The sequence below is a fragment of the Malurus melanocephalus genome, unplaced genomic scaffold (genome assembly GCF_030028575.1).
Source record: "Malurus melanocephalus ecotype Western Australia unplaced genomic scaffold, MMel_1.1 scaffold_0, whole genome shotgun sequence".
Lineage (NCBI taxonomy): Eukaryota > Metazoa > Chordata > Aves > Passeriformes > Maluridae > Malurus > Malurus melanocephalus.
The window spans coordinates 3,266,902-3,288,247 of NW_026623232.1; the positions used below are offsets into that span (position 1 = coordinate 3,266,902).

Here is a 21,346-nt window from a genome sequence, read left to right on the forward strand (position 1 = left end):
TTTTACAGAATATCCATTTCCCTTCATAGTAGGAAAATACATCAATGATTCTAATATGGCAAAAGAAGATTTCAAAAAGACCCATAAATTCTAAGATACTAATATTTGTACATACCCACATGTATATGCAGACATGTACCTAACTACGCCCACACAAAAATAATAATATAAAGAGACTTCTGTAATTGAACGTGGCTTCGCTCCTGTTGTTCTAAACAATATCCAAACAATACTCAAGCATGGCCAGTGTTGAAATAAATAGTAGGGGACACATCTTTCTCATTAGCTAGTACACATGCAATTCTTTGAGGCTGCATGCAAGCATGCTTTTAGCAGATAAAGCAGCAGGACACTGTCCAGCAATACAATAGCTGAGAATATGACACTTTCTGAGTATTATTCTGACATAGAAAGATAATGATTTTTGCAGCAACATATATGGGAAGCAAAGAAAATACATCACTCCTTCAATTTGCCTTCAAACACTTTCTAAGGAAAGAATATAAATCACAATAAAAGCAACAAGCTCCTCCTTTCTGTCTCTCCAAATGACAGGCTAAAATGCAGAGGAAAGCTACCATTTTGCCCTTAGTTAGTCCCTCTCTTTTGTTAACTGGGCTAGAGTAGTTTTGATTTAGCAAATTCTATGATCAAGGTAAGGATAGCACAATTTCTTTAAAAAAAGTTCTTAAAATTTGAGTCTTTTTACCTTTTGTCCCATGAATTCATTCCCAGTATACTGAGAAGTAATCTACAGTAGTAAAATGCTGACTGTGGCTTTTGTGAGGTTGGCTCATCCTGCTCCATAGCCCTCATATTTACATCATTGAAATGCTTTTCAACAAACTCTCTCTCTTCTGTGTGCTGTTTCAGAATTGCATTGATGACATCGTTCTCCTGCTTTTCTGAGATACAGACTGGTTGAGGAGCAGGGATGTTTAGTGAAACACCAGTTCTCTGTAAGCATTCAGGACTTGTAACACCTAAATACTGCAGCAGCTCATCAAGAGCATCTTCTTCATCCCTAATTGTATCCCATGTTGGTACAGTGTCTCTAAATTTCCTTTTAACTTGGAGTGTAATTCCATCCCTTGCAGAYACATCCTCCACATGTTCAAAAGATGAAAGAGCATCTTCTGGTTTATCTTGCTGAGCTAATGAAAGTGCAAAAGATGTTTGTTGAGAAGATGCACATAAAGATGATGGTCCATACAAAATGGCCGAGTCCCATGAGTATTTGCCAGACAGATCGCGCACTATAATTCTAACATTTGAATTAGCAGATGCAAGTCCAGCAGACAGTCCCCCCCCAGGCATGTCGTCTTCTGCTTGGATTTGTATGCAAGACACTAGGGAAGTGTTATTTAATACAAAGAATTGAAGATTTGGGTTCTCAAAAAGTTCAGGAGAAAGCTCAGGACTTTCACTGTATGGATTGTCATTGTTTTCACACACTTGACTGGTCAGCATAGCAGGGCCTCCACTCATAGGATAGTGGCCTAAGTGGTTGACTAGATGTGTTATCACAGTACGAGCAGCAACAGAAATTAATCCTTGTTGCATATGAGTTTTCACTGCAAGAGAAAGAGCACAGGTTTTAAAATTAAAGTTCAGAAAACAACASTTAGATTTACATATTTCTTTCAGTCTCTTCCTAAATTTTAAACAGAGAAAGAATGAGCACTGCAAGCTGAGGCTATTTGAGATGAAGTAATGGAAAATATGTATTTTGATGACCATTGCTCTTGTATATAAATAGCATGAAAAATTCTGAAACAGGTAAAGAAGCAWCTTCAGCAAATCATACTTCCTTTGCCATAGCTTTGTTATCAGCATTGTTCTAAAATACACAATTTTTTAACTAATAAATTTTGAATTGGTGTTGAAGTAGAGATCATAACTGCATTGCAAGATGTCCATTCCAACTGCAGTGKATTTTTATATTTATACACATCATTACATTGAGAAATACAAATGAAGATAGATGCACAAAAAGTCTAATCCATCTTAATTTCCCATGGGACCGTATAGCTGTAGGTTAGTTTGAGAACAGTAATGGATAATTTTAAAGTACAAAATCAAAGTCCAGGCTGTCTATATTAAACATGATCAAAGTATGTTTTTGAAATTTTTCAAAAAGCAAACAACTGCATTTGAAGAMGTTTCAGGTTAGAAAACCTTGGGAGGGGGAAAGAAAAACTAATTGTGTAATCTTTTGTGAAATTCATCCTCTGAGATACACTGGTATTTCAATATGGTTTTTGCCACCTCCTTCTTTGCTGCAAACCTTCCACTTGCATGTTACGTCATCTAAATTCACAGAAGATATTTTTAGTGTTTATATCACATCCTGCTAATCCAGTACTATATTGTTATTGAATTATTTTTATCAAGTCCACTCTATATGAAGTACACAAGCTGGGCAAAGTGACTCTCTCAGGCAGMGAATCGTCAAGTGGTTCAGGGGACCTGCTGAAGAACCTATATTACATTGAAATATTACATTGCAGAAGAAGACAGATAGAAGTGGGAGCAAGATCAATACAGCAAAGTAATTGTTTTCTGTATCCACTCTTTTGTAACCAGGCATGGATGCTCTGAATTCAGGATTTATAAAGGGAAGTTAAAAAGACTGTGTTCTTCAGGATTACATCATGTATTTTAAATTACATTAAACATTCAAAACTGGTGCAAACACTTCACATCTTCTTTCTCACTAAAAATCCATCAAATGACAATGTTTTGAATGATGCTACTTTTTCATTCAGTATTTACTGAGAATATGTAACCTCTCGGACACAGAAGTAAGATATAACTAATTAATCTCCTTTTATGTTGGGTATTTATAAGTTGCAAAACCTAATGTTTAACACACAAATTTCTCTTTGCAGCTGAAGATATCTTAATTGGTTTAACTGGAAAAATAAAGGCAAATTTGTGTTGCATACTGACTGCCATTACAGATCTTCAGTTTCTGAAGATAGATGCGTTCTGCATCTGCAAAAACAAACAGGTAGTATGTACTGGCCTTTTTTTCCCCAAAAGTTTGGGTACAGCATGTATGAGAGTTTTGGGATGCTGGCTATTCTCTTCCTTTAGGAAGCACTATATCAGAATTACAAAAAGGGTAACATTTCATCCAGTTAATAGCTGGCAAAATCAACATAGTATTTACACAGTCCCAAAACTCATATCTACTCAAGCATTTTAATAAATTTGAGAATTAATATAGGCAAATTAGATATTATAATCTATAGCCTTCTTGAGATTTAAAATTTACAAATACAAAAACATTCAGTGAGGCTGAATTAAGTGTCCAGATATTGACAGCATACAAGGAAATTAAGTTATAGTGCCATCTGCTGAAATACAAGAAGAAACTGGAAGCAGATTTTATACAAAACAAAGAGAAAATAAGCTGTGTGCTTGAAGAATCATTTATCAGCACATTATTGACCAGCACCTGGACAACACAGASGATGGTCCAACTTTGTCAGGATATTTATACCAAGTATTTAGCACTTGTCACTGCACAGATAAAGAAGGTAATACTTTTCTCAGGATCCCAGGAGAAGACACACAAGCTTTTCAGACACCTGAAGTCCCACACTATGAAGGTTAATTGTCCCCTATTAAGTTCTGCAGAGAAAGCRGAAGAATAAGAAGGCCCTCCTAGGATGTAAGTTATTGCTGTTACTGTGTATGGCAGACTCTACTCAGACTTGACCATGGTTGTTTTGTGCCTGTGTGTGTGAATCTACTCCCTTAGGAGCCTAACGGAGACATGGAAAAGAAAGGTGACACAGTGATACAAAGAGTGGAACAATTATTTAAATTTGGAAGGTCCATTTTCAGTCCTAATACAGCCTTTCCCTGAAAACTTTACATTTGCATTCAAATCATAAATCTGTCATTGCTTCTTTTATAAAATGAGTCTTCTCTCGGAATACAGTCTTGTTGATCTAAAAATGACACAGAAGGCTTAAATTAGAAGTATTAAGAGTCGTATACTGAAAAGTAAATGGTAAGATGCAACCTGTTATGTGGAAATAAAAGCAATCTTGGAACATTTTTGCTACACAGAGAATCAGATTTTGGTGATGGTTTCCCAGGAATAAAAAGAAAAGAAAAAAAAAAATCCCAAGCCTGGTAATGTATTATGAAATTATGAGAATTTAAAATTAATTTTGCAACTTAATTTATTCCTAGAAGCACATTTCCTCAATCAGGAATAACAGGACATGCAATGTATTAAAACCTGTAAAATGAGTATTTAAACCATGCTCTTTCATCTGCAGGGCAAATGAAAATATGCAGTAATGCAGCCATCGCAGCATTAGCACAAATTTTACAAACTAAGTCATCTCATTACATATTATGGCAGTCAGCTTACTGCTATGTTGACCTGTCTTCCTGAGAGAACACATCACTCCCCTCTTTACAGTGGTACTGCCTCTGGCTTGGGCAGTGTAATTTATATGTGTACATGATCACTTGGTAATTAACTAGAAGCATGTTATACTATTTATTTTTCTCAGACCCTGAAATTACCTCTTTTGTGGAAAGGCTGAAGATCCATCACCACTAATTTGTATCTGTGGCAAAAACAAAGRATTCCTGAATTTCCTTAAGATGTATTGTTAACTATTTAATTCAACTTTGGCTGAACAGTTTTAAACAATTATGTTTATGTAGTAGAAGAAAAAAGTAATGACTGAGGGTAGAGTGTAACTCTCCTCATMCTTTCAGCTGTCTATAGAATGATGACCTGTACAGATGAATTAATCTCAAATTGGAGCTATGGGATGAATCAGACTCTGAAAACTCTTCTTTTTCCCTTATTACATTTAGAGGGAGCCTAAGAGTGTTCCATTTAGCTTAGTTTCCTGTATTTTACATTAGTTTAAACAAGTCTCATTCCTTACCAATTTTAAACTTCAGATCTATAGACATGCAGTTACACTGAACCTATCACTGTGGTAATCTGGATGCACTATGTATAAAGTGTTTTTTGAAAAGTGTGCATTTTGTCTCCATTCAGTAAAATGATGTCATGGTTTTACTTGGTCTGATTTTTGGTGGTGGGGGGATGGGACCAAGAAAACCACAAAGATGGCTGCTGTGAGGAAGTTCTGGAAGCTTTCTCCTTCTTCTCCAACAAAAGGAGTCCTGCCCCCTGTGTTTTAGAGYCAATCCATCATTGGCTCTGGGTTGATTGACAGGCTGCCCATCAGGCCTGGGCCAATTGCACAGGYTGGTTACACCTCTGTGATGACGTATTATCTAGTATTTAAGAAAGAATTCAAAACAAGATAGGGCAGCCGCCATGTTAGTTTTAGGTTGTTAGCATGAAGTTTTAGTATCTTGCACTGGGAAAAACAGAGCAGGAGGGTGAGGAGATGTAAGAAAGAAATGCAGACTGTGCTTGCTGTGGTTCTCGAACATGGAGGAAATAAGTGTCTCGGAAAGGACTGAGAGAGACCTGAATAGGAAAAAGAGAATGACCTTGCTGTGAGGAAAAAAAAAAACCCTGGCCTTTTGAGGACTGGACTGAATGAGAGACGCCCCCGCCACAGAAGCTGTGTTCTGCCAGGAGAAATGTGATGTTGGTCTCACGCCGCTGAAAACAACGCAGTTTGGCCTTGTAGGACATCCTTTCTTTTCTCCTACGAGGTAAAGGATCTTTCCTTGCCAATTAGCAGCTACACACTAACTGTTCTTGGGAAGATAAAACTTCCACTGCTTGGAGCTGTAAGAACTCTTCTCCTATGACGCTTGACAACAACTGAGTGCCTTCATCTGTGTTAGACTTTCATTCCWGCCCCCCTTTGTGTGTGGGAAAACATGGGGGTGGAGTGGGAGGATGGGACCTGGGCTGRGAAAGAGAYGGGTCCCCGGAAAGGRTAACAAGTGTCTTAAAATGTCCGTTTTATTTCTCTTCTCCTTGTAAATCTGTCCCTATCTCTGTTTCCCCCCCAGTGTCGTAGTATTCTTAGTAGTGTGTAGTAATAAATCTATTTTGCAACTTAAGTTATGCAGCCTGCCTGACCATTTTTTCTCTGGAGCACATACGTATCTTTCTCTCAATTATGTTATGTTATCTCAAAGCCATAAGTTCTCGTGTTATTTGGGCTTTTTTTTTTTCGCTCTCCCTTCTCCCTCTCCGGTGGGGGAAGGGAGAGAACGTCGTGAGTACAGTGCTTTCGGCTGTCAGCACAGTCCAAACCTCGACAAATGGCAAACAGCTAAACCTTAAAATAAAAGTACTTTATATTTCTACTTTTTAAACAAAAGCTAAGACTAAACATGAGGTAAGGAAAACTTTTTCAATAGAAATTGAAAAATACTATAAAAAATGATCAATCTATGCAAAAGAAATTAAAATATGTTTGGAGAAATGTGAGTAATGGGAAAAAAATCAATCAAATCAATAACTGACAGACCACTGTATATATGTAATGTTACTACTACCTTCCAATTACATCTCTAACAGATTTGTGATCTATGAAGAACAGCTTTCAAAATGTTTTTCTCTATAATTGCAAAAAAATTCTCCTTCATATATGTTTATGGTCCTGAAATTAAATAGTTCAGAAGTTAGCAGATCATGGCACTATGTAGTCCAGGCTGGCTTGTGAACATCTAAATTGGCTAGTCAGTGCAGTTAATTAGAAGAGTGAGTTTGTGTGGCAAGGTTTCAGTAGTGCGGGGGTTGCAGGGGTGGCTTCTCTGAAAAGCTGCTGAAAACTTTCCCCGTGTCTGATGAAGACAATGTCAGCCAGCTCCAAGTTGGACCTGCTGCTCACCAAGGCTGAGCCAATCAGTGATGGCAGCAATGCCTCTGGGACAACAAGAGTTAAGAAGGAAAAGAGTTATTGGGTAGAAGGAAATTTCAGCCAAGAAGAGGAGTGAGAATATCTGAAAGCAACAACTCTACACAAACCAAGGTCARTGAAGAAGGAGGGGAAGGAGGTGCTCCAGGCATCAGAGCAGAGATTTCCCTGCAACCTGTGGTGCATYCCATAGTGAGACAGGATGCGATCGCACAGCCCATGGGGACTAAAGAACAGATATCCACCTGCAGCCCCTGGGGGACCCCATGCTGGAGCAGGTGGATTCCCAAAGGAAGCTGTGATCCTATGGAAAGCGCACACTGTACCAGGCTCCTGGCAGGAACTGTGGTGCTGTGSAGAGAGGAGCCCAYGCTGGAGCAYATTTGCTGGGAGGATTTGTGACYCAATGAGGGACCCAGGCTGGAGCAAACTGTGCCTGAAGGGCTGAGCCACATGGAGGGGATCCATGCTGGAGCAGTTCATGAAGAACTGCAGTCTGTGGGAAGGGCTCACGTTGCAGAAGTCTCCTGAGTGAGGGCCCCCATGCTGGGGCAGGGGAAGAGAATGAGAAGTCCTTCCCCTGTGGAGGAAGAAGCAKCAGAGACAATGTGTGATGAACTGACTGCAGTCCCCCAATCCCCATCCCCCTGCACCACTGGGAGCAAGGAGGAGGCAGAGGGTCACAATAAGGTTAGGCCCAGGAAGGAGGGAGAGGTAGTAGGGGTATGGTGTTCTGAAGATTTGCTTTTATTTCTTATTATCCTATCCTGAWGTGCTTGGTAATAAATTAAATTAATTTCCCCAAGTCAAATCTTTTTTGCCCATGATGGTGACTGGTGAGTGATCTGCTCCTGCCTATCTCAATCCACGAGCCTTTCACTGTATTTTCTCTCCCCAGTCCAGCTGAGGAGGAGCATAACAGAGCAGCTCTGGTGGGCAGCTGGCAGCCAGCCAGGATCAACCACCACCATCACTTGTCCACTTGTACTTAGCTAGAGCAGGTTCCCAATGACACTAGCAAGAGGAGCAGTTCATCAGTTTCCAYGTAAACAAGCCCAGTGATTCTTTAGATGTATGAAAGCATCACAGACTTGCTGTCTGCAAGTTCTGATGATGCAATGAAAGCTYCCTACTGATGGCCTTAGTGAAAGCTGCTGAAACTTCATTCTGGTTTAAATATAGCAGTTTATTATGCTTAATACCTAATTTCAAACTTATTCTTTGTCTATCTCATACCAAAATCTACCACTTTAGCATCGACAGAAAGGAGAACACAATTTCACAGATAATCCTAGGTTAAGACTTTTCTTGTGAGAGACAGAACTTGGAAAGTTATTGAAAAAGAGCAACAAATAATCATCTTCTATCTCGACATATGCCTGTTCCCAGAGGATTTAAAAAATCCTTGCCTGCTGTTTATTACATGGCTTGCTCCAAAACTCTCAGTAGATCCTGTCCCCACTACAGAGCTGGATCACAATAAGTCCCATATCTTCTTGGTCTCATACCACATTATGCTGTGGCTAAGTATCCACAAAACATGTGATGGATCTGACCTTGAACAATAGCAGGCATAACATGGTAAATCAATCACATCCATTAAAGCTCTGYGTCTTAAGATTCCAGTACTTTTAGCTCTGCTTGTGACCCAAGGAAAGAGTCTTGCAATTCTGTCTCTCTAGAAAATTCCCTGATTTCCCTACAACTTCTGCCCTGCTTATTTCCATTCCTTCAAAAGAGATAGCCCCTTTCCTCTACTAAAAGATGTTGACCCATTGCCATACTGTTCTGCTGCTAGCTTGTAATAATTGACCTTCTGTYTTGATAGAGACCCAGACTGGTTGTTTTCCACTACTTTTACTCCTCTCACTCCTCCAACAATGCCAGGAAGAACAGATGCTGTGCAATCGGTTAAGCACTGCCAATTTTATTCACTGCCTGGCAATGGGGACTAGAAGTGCCAAGGTTGCAAGACCAGGGTTGCATTATAATGCTGTAGTCTGCCAATTAAATTTCACAGTCTAACTTACAATTCCAGAGCCCTGAAACTTAATTTATCTGGAGAGATAAAAGGAACATCTGAAATTACTTTTATTAAGAAATTTAACAAGAAATCATAAAAGAAAAGATCATGGTYGGAAATGCAAAATGAAGATATTGATGCTAAGGCTTTGTGCAAGCRTATTCATTTAAAGAGAAATCTATTCAGGGTTGTCTTTTCAGATTGTCAGATTAAAAAAGCCACACAGCATTTGCTTCTAACCCATAATTACAGATTATTACGGAATACAAAAGATGCCAGGCATAAAAAGCTACTACAATTCACTACACTGTAATAGAACATGCAGTGGAAGTAAATTTTGGCAAATGCTTTAAATATTAGCTTTACATAATATGTATAGGTGAGACTGTAATTAGGACAGAATGAATCCTTCGAAGCCTCTTTCATTCTGACCCTGCAGATGATTACTTTTTACTAATAAGGCCACAGCCATTTGACGAAAAGCCAACTATAGTACCTTGCTTCATTCTTCAGTAAATTTAATAATTACAGCTCCTCCTGCCAGTAGTTCTCAGATCAGACTTGTTCAATCCAATACTGAGCTTATTAGGAGACAGCTCTATGTTTAGAATTCTTTGGCCAAAAAAGTACTTGAGGATGATGAAGCATGCCTTAGACAAGGGCACAATGATTAGCCATTTTCTCTACATAAAAAACAGCACGTAGTCACTACAGACCACAAAATCACCTGCTGTTAGCACACAGCTGCTACAAAGAGCTGCTGCATTTATCTGGTTCTTAATACCCTTAAAAAAGCCTAAATGGAACAACTTAATACAGAGGTAGAATAGCACTACACAGAGTTTCTCATATCTTAATCTCGTCTTTTTCAATTTTCTTCCCAATGTAGCCATTTGTAGATATTTACTAGATACACTGCACAATATATGATAGTCCTCTGTAGCTTAGATTCTGAATTATTTTTATTTTTGAGTTGTCAAAAAAATGTTAACTCCCAGGTCTCCTAAGGTTCTAAGCAGATGAGAGAAAATTTCTCTCTTTAGACAAATCTGTGGTTTAAAGCAGTATAAAAAAAGATCAACAAAAAATTGTGATAGACTAAAAAAATTCACAGAAAACATTAAATATTGCAATGTCAGACAGGAACAAAAATCCAAAATACTTCTGGAAAAAGGAGCAAGATTAAGAAAAAATCRAATTAATTTACTGAAAATAAAATGAAAAGCAACATTTATCCATGTTGCAGTACTTAACATTTTGCTGATACACAGAGCACGGAAGAATCCATATCATATTGATCTTTGTGTTGTTCAGAACATACTTATTTCAGTTAATCAGATGGTAATTGCTCAAAATTATGTTTGCTCATTCTGTACTAATGGTTCTTACCTAGTGTCTACATATAGCTGAGAAACTATGCTTTAGACCAACACTTCAATACTGAAAACCTAGATAAAATCTTTTTGAAAGAAAATGTATTTAGGAAATTTGACAAACCTTCAGTGACTGGCTGAAGTTTAGAAGACCTCTCTGAGTCTGGAGAATGCAGTGGTTCTGGTTCTTTTAAGCTTTCTAAATGCATAAAAGGATCATAATCCATACATGCCAGATCAGAAAGGCTGAGAGGAAAATATTTAGGGTTGCTGAAACACTGAGACCCATAGACACAACCATGCAGAACCTAGAAAAAACCAGAATTTTATTRTATTAACTGCTGAAATTTGTATTTGATAGTTTTATAAGAAATTAAGTTGGGTTTTTTAACATTTTTAAAATTGGTTTGTTAGAAGGTGGGCATGACAAAACATTGGAAAATTTTACAAGCTTAATGTTTACAGAAACAAATCCTGGTCGACAAAGAAAACTATTAACAGAGAGTCTAGACCAAAGTGGAATTTAACAATAAAGAAACAAAACTTACAAAAAATCATTAAGCTACCTTTATTTTTAGATCTCCTATCTTCTTTAATTACATATGTTAGGTCTAAGCTGCTAGAGGTTTTAATCCCCTTCTCTTGCAAAAAAGGAAAAAAAATCCTATCTCTCTTCTGTGTTCCTAAAGACAGTAATTATAACTCAGTGCTTTTTGCTTTGCTTATTGCTAAATGAAATTGCTTGATATATAAAAGTTGCATCCTTTTGTATTAAAAGTATAGCTAGTCTTCTACAATACAAGCATTGCAATCCATATGACATATAAAAACAAGGCTTGGATAACTATCCAAAATGTAAAACAAAATCTACTATTCCAAATATACCAAAAGTCAAGTGTTACAGTGAAACCTGCAAGAACTGAGCCAACACTCCATATTTCAGGAGGAGAATGGAGGTCAGCTTAGAGAAACCTTTTGACTTCATTTTCATGAAAACTGACACTACCTTCATAMATAGAAATTTTTAATTAGTGAGTAAAGAAACATGTACCTTATATATACAATTAAGAACGGATCTTTCAGTCTTATCATTTTCTCCTCCTGCAGTGTGAAGAGGTTGCAGCAAAGTCTTTAATGGCAAGGCCATTATCCAATCCAATAAGCACAGAAGTAAAGAAACCACCAACTGGAAAAAACACTTTCCATTATAAATCAATTAAGCCAGCACCTGCTACTTCATATTTATTGCTTTATTTTATTTCTGTTTTGCTTCCTTTTTTCCATTCAGGAAAGTCAACCTTCTGCAGTAATGGCAGGTCCCACTTGTTAACCACCGTATCTTCAAAACCTACGGCATCAGTAACAACTTTTGCTACTGAGGTATCTAACAAAKGCCATCCATTCAACTGTTTGTCATCACAGTAAGACTGTAAGCAGATACTATACTTTAGAGGACACCCACAGTTTTCAAAGTTGATTGTAGGTGCTGTTTTTAAAATGACAGATAACACATGTCCAAATTAAGGCTGAGGTACCATTTTGCACATAAATTTTACAGTAAAGTGAATCAAGGATTACACAAAATGGAACGAATTCATCRGCATTTAGTGCTTTGTAAATAACACAGAATGTCCTTCACAACRTATCAATAATGTTATGCAGCACCAGGTATCATCTGAAAAAAATCCAACTACTTTCTGTAGTTACTAATCCAACTACTTTCTGTAAGGTTACTTAGTTAATAAAAGAATTAACTCTCTCTTGGGATGTTTTGAAAGCCTCTCAAACAGAATTAGTTTAAGACACACATCCACACCAAATTATTAATAACTTATTGACCAAATAAATATCTTTTATTTTTAAAACTTAACTGTGGAAGGGAAGATGATTCAGATAAATAGTGGCAAGATTCCATAAAGTATTTCTCAAGTTAAATAGAAGACTTTAAAAAAAATCTATTTAACTAATATACTCATTTCACATAATGCACTACAAGTATGTCTCTCAAAAGTATAATAAACCTAATTATGAAGGGCACTGAGTCTTTTTATTTTTAACCCATTTTTAAGAAGCCCACTGGGACTACATTTGTCAAATGTGGTAAGACAATTTTTACATGAAATTTGATATACAATGAACCACAGTAGTTCATGGGGAAACTTTGTCAATTATGGAAAGCATCCTTTAAGTGGGAAAGTGGCTAGCTTGGCATATGAGTGTAGTGTCAACAGCCCCTGACTTCTTGCAGAGACAGCAGATGAAACAGAGCTCTGGAGGCCAAAATGAGCAGTAGATGAACTTCAGCTCCTATGGGAATTGGTAGCCCAGAACGACGGAGCTGTCAGCAACAAACTGCACCAAAGTGCCCAAATTCAAACAACCTGTTGAGCCCCAGAGCAAAGCTAAACAATTCAGAAGAGACACAGCATTCAGAAGGCAGAAAGTACTAGAAATGAAAAGTACTTACTCTCTTGTCCTGCTCATAAGAGGAAGCTTCTGTACTGGGTAGCAGATGTGTAATAGTTGCTATCAGAATCTGGGGAAATACACCATATTTCTTTTAAAATATAGCCTAAATATTTACATTTAAAATAATTTTAAAGTAGGTTAATCTGACATGATACCAGATTCATGGTTAAATTCTGTAAAATTATTTTGAGACAAGTTACAGTACTCCTTGACAATTGAAAAAAACAAACAAACCACTTTTAATTGAGTTTTCTAGAATACATTGATGGACTATGTTCTGTTTGACTGACATAGGACAGTGAAATTACACAGGTACCCCAAATATTCAGGCAGGAAGAGAACTTGATTCAACACATTTGTAGGACACAGGAAGGAATCTGATCCTGGTTTGTGTATGGTGCTGAGTTACATTATTTCTTAGAACTACTAGAACTTGTATATACCCTGTCTCTATTTGAACAAAAGTATGACTGTAGAGAAGCACAGGAACACTTGCTACATCTCTTAGGAAACTTTCACATGAAAAGAACCTGGGAGACTTCGTCTTTTCTCTGTGGTTCAGACTCACAAAGGCCATGGTCTACCTCTTTGTTATGGCAAGTGTATCCAAAATATTATTTTTGCTTTATACTGAAATTCTTCAATGGATATTCAAAATACAGTTGCAGATCCATATTTGAAGCAATCACTTTTTCACGAAACTTAAATAAACATGTTTGAAGATATTTAATACTAAATAAAATTGTACTTTATTGACAACATTCTCATGTATYTTCTGTTGAGAAAAAACAGGCATGATATAGACACATTACATGTCAATACTGGACTCAGGAAGTAAATGTGCTGCAAATCTCTACTGCTAGTGTTAAGTAAAACTATGTTTATACTAATTCAGTGTTTTGCAAAACAAAATTGTCAATATTCAAGTGTTTAATTTTAGGGAAATACATTTTAGTGTTTCTTTTTAAATAATTGAAAATTTCAAATAAAAAAAAATACTTACTTGAATAATTCTTAAAGGTGAATCAGCTTGATACAGTTGAAGTCTATGTACATAATGGATCAGCATGTTCAGCATACTGCAGGCAACTTGGGCTACTGTTTTATTTGGAAACTAGAAAACAGAACACAGCACAGTAATAATGACAAAATGATTTCATGTAAGAGTGCATTAGGCAGTAGTGCAGCGGCAAACTTCAGTGGTAGTTTAATACATATAATTCCTTAAGTACCTATTTACCAGAGGAACAGAATTAAATTTTACCAAACTTACAAGGAATTGTTATATATTAGTAAACAAATGTTGGCAGCTAACACYAAAGTTTTGGGACAGATATCAAATAGGCTGCACATTGGAAAGGGGAGAGGTGTCTCCTAACTAACTTCAGGCTGGTTAGTATAATATCATAAAGCCAGGAAGAAAGAATTCATGTTACCTTAAGGATTATTAATAGTAATGAATCACTGCAAAAACCCCCAAGGTTCCAGTTCTGAAACCAGAGGTCTTTGCTGAGAATCAAAGCAGGTGAAGAGCCACACGCCCAAAATGCAGCCTATAGTACTAAACATGAGATGAACTGTTCTGCTCTTTGCCAGCAACTGCTGTGCCCAGCATTTGTTAGAAGGGAAATGAATTCACCTCAGCTTTTGTGCTTAACTCTGCTTTTCTCTGTCTTTTAAAGGCAGGAGAACATTGCTGCTCTGCCTTCCACAGTTACTGTGCTGCTCAAAGTAGAAGCAAACACATTTGTACAATTAATTCCCAGCCTTAGGAGGGAACGTACACTCTGTTCTACACTCCCAAGTGGGAAAACATAGAAATTAAAAGAAGAGGATATGTTTCCCAAATTCTTAATGTACAGGACATGTAATTGAATTTTCTACCTTCACTGCACTTTCTTTAAAACATTAAGGTGTGCAGCAAATGACAAGGACAAAGTTAATACTACAAGTGAAATCATCCATTATTAGGACAGTAGTTTACTTGTTTCAATCTCACCGTATTCAGCAGTGAAGCAGGTATGTGCTGCAAGATGGCTGCCTACCTTTGAACTCAGAAAAGGGCAATTATGCTGCAAAAACACTTAGATATGATTTCTTGGCTTCATAGGCTTTTTTCTTCCTCAGAACACTCATATTAACCCTTCAGAGAAAGATGCATCGCACTCAAACTCAAAAAATCCAAAGCTTTAAGAAAGCAGAAATGCCTGGGCAATGAAGCCTGAGCAGAATAGTAAAGATTTTAGAATAAAATTAGCTATCAATTTATACATTTAAAGTCTTGAAAAGAAAATAAATGGCACAAGCATATGGAAAAGTATGGAGTACAAGTTTTAATTAACATTTTTTATTTGTGGTATCTTTGTAAGCAAAAAGAAAGACTATGAATGGMTTTTGTAAGTCATCCACAGAGATAGAAACCAGAATGTCACAATGGGTAATTAACTCCTTTCTGACTTGCCTTGTTTCTCAGTAGACATAGCCTCATGCTATTGTTGGCTTTTAACTAAAAACAGTGAWCATCACACATCTGCAAGTCTTCAGAGTTTATGACAAGAACACCATTATATTTTTAACCCTCATGAGACAGCTGTGAAAGTACTCTGCAAGAGCACAGTAAGCAGGGTACAGATTCTAATGCGCAAGCTTGAATGACAACCAAAAATAATGAAATAAAACTGAAAGCATGACAATTCGAATACAGAATTTGAGATCAAATCCAAAATGCTAGGAACATCCTTACAAACTTGCAGGAACACCTCAGAGTCACTGGAGAAGAAAAAGGGGTTGGAGAAACTGTGAGGTAGCTTAATACAGAGCATCCAGATCACTGAAAGTAGAAAAAGATTACCTGAGAAAAAGATCTGGAGACTTCTCAGAGCCACTGAATAATCAGCGATTCACTACTTAAAAATACAAAGTTTTTGTTGGTTTTTTTTTTGTTTTTAAATTTTTAAAGGACTTCTTCTAAAGAGGCTCTAAAATGAAGATGAATGAAAAGTTTTTAGGGGTGGTTTACACAATTCAGTTAACTTCCTTCTGTACTCTAGTTGAAGAAAGGTGGGATTTTTTATTTAAGARAGGAACAAAAGTAAGTGGAGACAAATTTTGCATAAAGTGTATAAAGTGATGAATATGAATAAATTTAAAATCTAATCTTGCACACCTAATATTTTTTTATTCATGGGAAGAGCATCAGGGATGAAGGTTTGATCAAGAATGTGGGAACTGGCTGAAATAGCTCAAACCTTTCATCTGCTTCAGAAAGTTGTCCTAGCATGGTGAATATATCACATTTCAAAAGATTGCTGTCCTGGTTTCAATTAGAGTAGAGTTAATTTCCTCTCAGCAGCTCTTGCAGTGCTGTGTTTTGGATTCAGAATGAGAATGGTGTTGATAACACAGTGATGTCTTTCGCTGGTTTTCGCTAAGCTGTGTTAATCCTAAGTCAAGGACTTTTTTTTTTCTTCTCTCATAATGTGCCAGTGAGGCGGTTGGCAAAAGAAACTGGGAGGGAGCACAGCTGGGATGGGTGACCTGTACTGACCAAAGGGATATTCCACAACACAGAACATTATGACCATTATAGAAACCAGGGGGAGTTACCTGGAGAGAGGATTGGTCTGGGTTTGGGAAGGGGGTCTGGTATCAGTCAGCAGGTGGTGACCAAATGCATTGTGCATCACTTGGGCTTTTTATTTCTTTCTCTTTTTATTATCATTATTATTATCATTCACCCTTATTATGCTATTTACGTTGTTTTTGGTYATGAAACTCTTCTCATCTCAACATACAAGTTTTGTTTTCATTCTCCTCCCCATTCCACTGCAATGGGAGGGGCAAAAGGAGAGTGAGCAAGGGGCTGCGTGGCGCTTGATTTCCAGCTGAACTTAAACCATGACAAACACTCAGACACTTCAGAACAAACAGTTAGAGAGCTGAGGGTACTGGAAGGGCATTTGCCTGAACTCAAGTAGCAACTGAGTATGTGCTAGATAGTGAAACAATTTGCCCCTTTCAAGTCAGTCATTTGGTTCTGACTTCGTTCACAAGAACTTTCAGAGGTGACATGGAAACACGTGTGTGATGCCATAAACATTTCATCTGCCATTCTTTGTCTCTGGAAAATWCCGTATGTTATAAAGTGCAAGAATTTTCTACTTTTATATTTATGTGGACATAATTTTTGAAAAGTTATTTGATGGGGGGAAAAAAAAAGATGCCAACAAACTGGCAYACTGGCTGTTTCCCAGCTCCCAGGGTTTTTCCTGGAAAGGTAGTCTTACCATATGGTTCATCTTTGCAAGGATCCATTCTTTCTGAATGTTAAATGAGGAATTTAACCTTGTCCATGCTTGAAAATAACCTATGTTYAGCACTCATTCAACTAAGTCTGTACAACACAATTTTGTGATGTATCAGTAGCATTTTTGAGAGAAGCATAATCAAATCATAGGTCTGGATGGCTGGTTAGGATCCTTTGTGCTCAAGTTTCAGAAGGGGTTAATGCAGACAGAGCAGTATTGCCACAGAGCTGGGAGAAGCACTAGCTTTATTCAAAGCGAGCTGCTGAACTGCAGTTCTGAATATGCTTCTGGTATTCCAAAAATAAACATTTAATTGCTGCTAACCTTTCTATTCAATGTTATTTGCTCAGTTGGACTTATCAGTAAGTTGGACTAGGCCTATAGCTCCTACCCATTCATTTCTCCTGAAAATAAGAAAATAATCTGTTCTGGGAGTTCAAACCTCTGACTACTTGGTAGCCAGGAGATTGCTTAGGTAACAAATTAGAGCTAATTTATTTCTCCCATGACATATTAAGGAACTTTTCATTTCCTTATTAAACTCAATTGTGAATGTATACCATTGCTCAGAACTGGAAAAAAAGACAATGTGCACTGGATTGTTTTGCCATCACAAAGCGAARTAAAGTAGAAATATAAAGGTCCTTGTTTCCTCATTCAAAAAGTAATTTATGTTTAATATAAACGAGATACAAATAACTGGTTTAATAAATACATCAGAGAAAAAGAAGATAAATCACTATGAATTTCAAGATGAAAAATAGCTCAAATATTGATAAATTAAACCAGCAAAATAAAAACATCATTTGCYTAATACCAAACTTGCACAGGAACTTGATAAAATGCAAAAGTTAAGCATTATTAAAAACAAAGGGAAAACCCTGGAAGAGGGTATTAGTGGAGCTGCAAAGAATGAATGTGATTTTGCCAAACAGGATATTGCAATTTAGAGTCTAATACTAAAAGCCCTGCAGCTACCTCTTTCATACAGAGACTCAAATCCTATTTCAGAAGATGTGAGCAGCTGATCAGTTAAGATATTTTTCAGATTCCCATTGCTTAAAAGAAAATAATAATCCCCAGCATCCGACAGATGTCATATGTAACAGGTGTACACTCCAATTTTTATCGATGTGTATATACAGAAAGACTAGACCATTTACAGAATTTTGATGCAAACAAAAGTACACAGGTTTTGAAGATAAACTGGGGAACATTTAAAAAGTTGAAGCTATTGCTCACAAACATGCATATTTGAAAAAAAGCTTAAAAATAAAATATTTTTTCTATTATTTTAATTGTTCTATAAAACAAGATGCAAAAATGCAAAAAGACTTAAAATTGTGGGAAAACAAAAACACTCATCAAGGAAAAAAAASCCAAAAAGATGCAGCTCCTGAAATAAGCATAGAAGAGGATGCTACCACAGCAAATTAAATATCCCCCAGTGTTTCCATGCATACATTATAAGTACTCTGCATTTCTCTCTAAAGATCTAGCAGGGCTAAGAAACAATACTGCATAATGCAATGACTCTCAAATTCAGAAGYGAACCTGCACAAAATGTTGTGAGGATATGGGAATAATGGGATTTGGATGGTGGAGGATGAAGAGGGCAGGTGCACAAGAAGCACGACAAGCTTCGGGAAGCCAGTTTGGCCACTGCACTTGTCACCTTCCCACTTCCTTTCCTGTCCCCCTCTTACAGTGGATGCTCTGCTCAGTCAGTAGCCRAAGAGTACCAGGCAGCAACTTAGCTTGGGAACCATTTCATGTATATATGGCAGATGGCTCCCAAAACTGGGATTCCTTCCAATATCATCTCTACCCYGGCCTTTTTCTTCTGCAGTGTCACAGGAGAATGTACCATGGAGGCTTTAGAGTATTCATAACCCAGGACGCCAATTAGTAAGGTATGTGACTGACTTTGACAACCTTGACTATCCTAAGCAGAAGACACAAATGCTGCAGAATTAAAATCTCCAACACTTTTGTACTCCAGTGTCTTTGTATGGATCTCTACTAGGTGTACATGGTAAGACCTTGGTACTGGAGAATCCACAGGGGATTCTGTGTGAGAAAAGGCTAGAGACTGCCCCATGCCAGAAACAGCCAGCTCTGCAACGACTCACCAAAGAACAGCAGAACACATCTGCCAAGTATGTGGTGACTTCGTGAAAACATATTTWAAAAAGGGTAAAAATGCCACATAGGCAGAGAAGGGAAAAAAAAAAAAAGAAATGAGAAACAGTAGGCAAACCCAAAGGTCACAGAAGGAGGAGAGGGAGGAGGTGCTCCAAGCCTAGATAGAGATTTCTCTGCAGCCTATGGAAAAGGCCATGCCAGTGGAGATAGCTACACTGCAGCTCTGGGGTACTCCACACTGTAGCACTGGGTATTTCTTGAGTGCTGTCTGTGGGCAGTCCACAAAGAAGGAGGCTTATCCTGATGGACTGCATCCAGTGAAAGGAGGGAGGAAGGAGTGGCAGACCATTACTGCRGTGGACTGATCATGACTCCCTATTTCCCATCTTCTCTACACTAGTCAGGAGCGGACAGGAGGGRGCAGAAACAAAGCTGGAAATGAAGGAGTGAAGTAGAAACGGAAGGCAGGGAATGGCGGTATTTTAAACATTTTCTTTTTTTTCTCACTGCCCAAATTATTCAACTAGCAATAAATTAAATTAACTTCCCTACTTCAAATCGGCTTTGCCCATGGTAGCTGGCAAGCAATCTCCCACTCTTCATCATGATTCACAAGATTTTTCATCCTGTTTTGTCCCCCTGTCCTGTTGAGGAGAGGTGGTGAGTAAGTGGGAATGGAGTGGGAGTTTGGCCCTAATTTAAGGTTAATCCACAAGGCTCCAAGATGTAGTTACAAATAGATGCAGGAAACCCTGCTGGAAGCTTGGGTCCAGGTTGTGGGTAAGGCATATAGCTGAACAAAATCAGACAGAGATAGTAGTGGTTTTGCTGAAACCTGAATTGCAAGGATTATAAATGAAAGATGGGTGATGCACGAAACTGTTATGCTCCAAAGGGTATAGAATGGCTAATGATATATATTAAGAAAAGATGCTGTCTTATCTCCCAGCACACCATTCCCTCCAAAACAAAAGAAGGGTAAAGAACTTTCGGCATTTCAGAGATCCACTCGATAAACTGAGTTCTGTCTTTTGTAAGGATGGCAAATGAGACTGCAAACTAAGGACGCCAAAATGTCATCATGACTTTGAAAAGGCAAAGTGTCTTTACACGTAAAGGCAATATACATTGTAAAAGTTTAATTCTCTCACCTTTAAAGAAACACAAATCACATTCAATGCTTCCTTGATCTGAGGATGATGTGATTCATGAACTAGCTCCTCACAGATCCAAATACCAAGGCTGCAAAGAGCAACACATCTGTAAAACAAGGTTGAAGACAAGTTGTTGAGAGATACTCTACAAAAATGTGTCATTTCTATGATTCATTTGTCTTGCTAAAGRCATATAACAACAAATATGTTTTTAGTATTTCCAAAACAACCGCACAAAAATATTTATAGTGTTGTAACTTATTTCACAATCCTAGTTTAATGCTTAGCTCAGTTTTTTCTGCTTCTTGTTCSTACCATAAAGGGTTCATGTATATTGGGTTGTTTCTGTTTTCCAAATTAAATCATGTGATCTAATAAAAAATAACTATACCTTCCTCACAAATAATCTTGACCTTCATCAAAGTAAAATGCCTCTTTAGTTCAGAAAATCCCTGAGCTGAACACCAGGGTAGGTTGAGAAAGCTTATTCTCTTACCCATATTTACRCCCTTTCCCATCACCCATCGTCATAGAATACTGGACTAGACCAGCCCATAACTATTTGTAATTAATATCCTATTAAAAACAATTTCAAATTCACATCATGGACAAAAGTTTTGATGGTGGTGAAGAAAACTACTAATGAAATGCACACAAACTTCTACCTGCAGCTCTCTAACATATCCACCTCAAAACAGTCTAATAAATAAAAGAATTTATTAATGTAGAATCTCTTTTTGTATGACCTACCGTGCAGGACCAGATGGCTCCTCTCTTGCTGAACTTAACACAGTTTTAATTATGAGTTCCTAAAATGAAGAGGAAAATAATCACTGATTTATATGTAACTCCATCACATAAAGCATCAGAATATTATTAGTGCACACAGGCATATTGTTTATCTGAGTCTTTAGGTTGGGATCAGATGAACTGTTTGCTTACCACTACCTCAAACTTCTTGTCTGTCCCAGATACCCATTATTGTGCTACCCAAGAATATCCCATAAATTACTGTCCTAATTTCTGCTGATGAGCCATTTCG

At 37.5% G+C, this 21,346-nt stretch overlaps 1 protein-coding gene across 9 annotated transcripts in view; it reads right to left on the reverse strand.

The window, feature by feature from the left end:
• Positions 1–21,346, reverse strand: part of RALGAPA1 (Ral GTPase activating protein catalytic subunit alpha 1) — a 129,024-nt gene that overhangs the window by 47,630 nt on the left and 60,048 nt on the right. For all 9 annotated transcript variants that reach the window (XR_008965361.1, XM_057366668.1, XM_057366365.1 and 6 more), the window contains 7 exons: positions 21,055–21,113; positions 20,302–20,410; positions 13,702–13,812; positions 12,697–12,765; positions 11,281–11,415; positions 10,354–10,537; positions 710–1,574 (listed from right to left, as the gene is read on the reverse strand). Coding sequence is in view for 8 of the 9 variants with exons in the window: in XM_057366668.1 (XP_057222651.1) it covers positions 710–1,574; positions 10,354–10,537; positions 11,281–11,415; positions 12,697–12,765; positions 13,702–13,812; positions 20,302–20,410; positions 21,055–21,113 (1,532 nt within the window). In the remaining variant the exon portion in view is untranslated. The remainder of the gene's footprint in view (positions 1–709; positions 1,575–10,353; positions 10,538–11,280; positions 11,416–12,696; positions 12,766–13,701; positions 13,813–20,301; positions 20,411–21,054; positions 21,114–21,346) is intronic.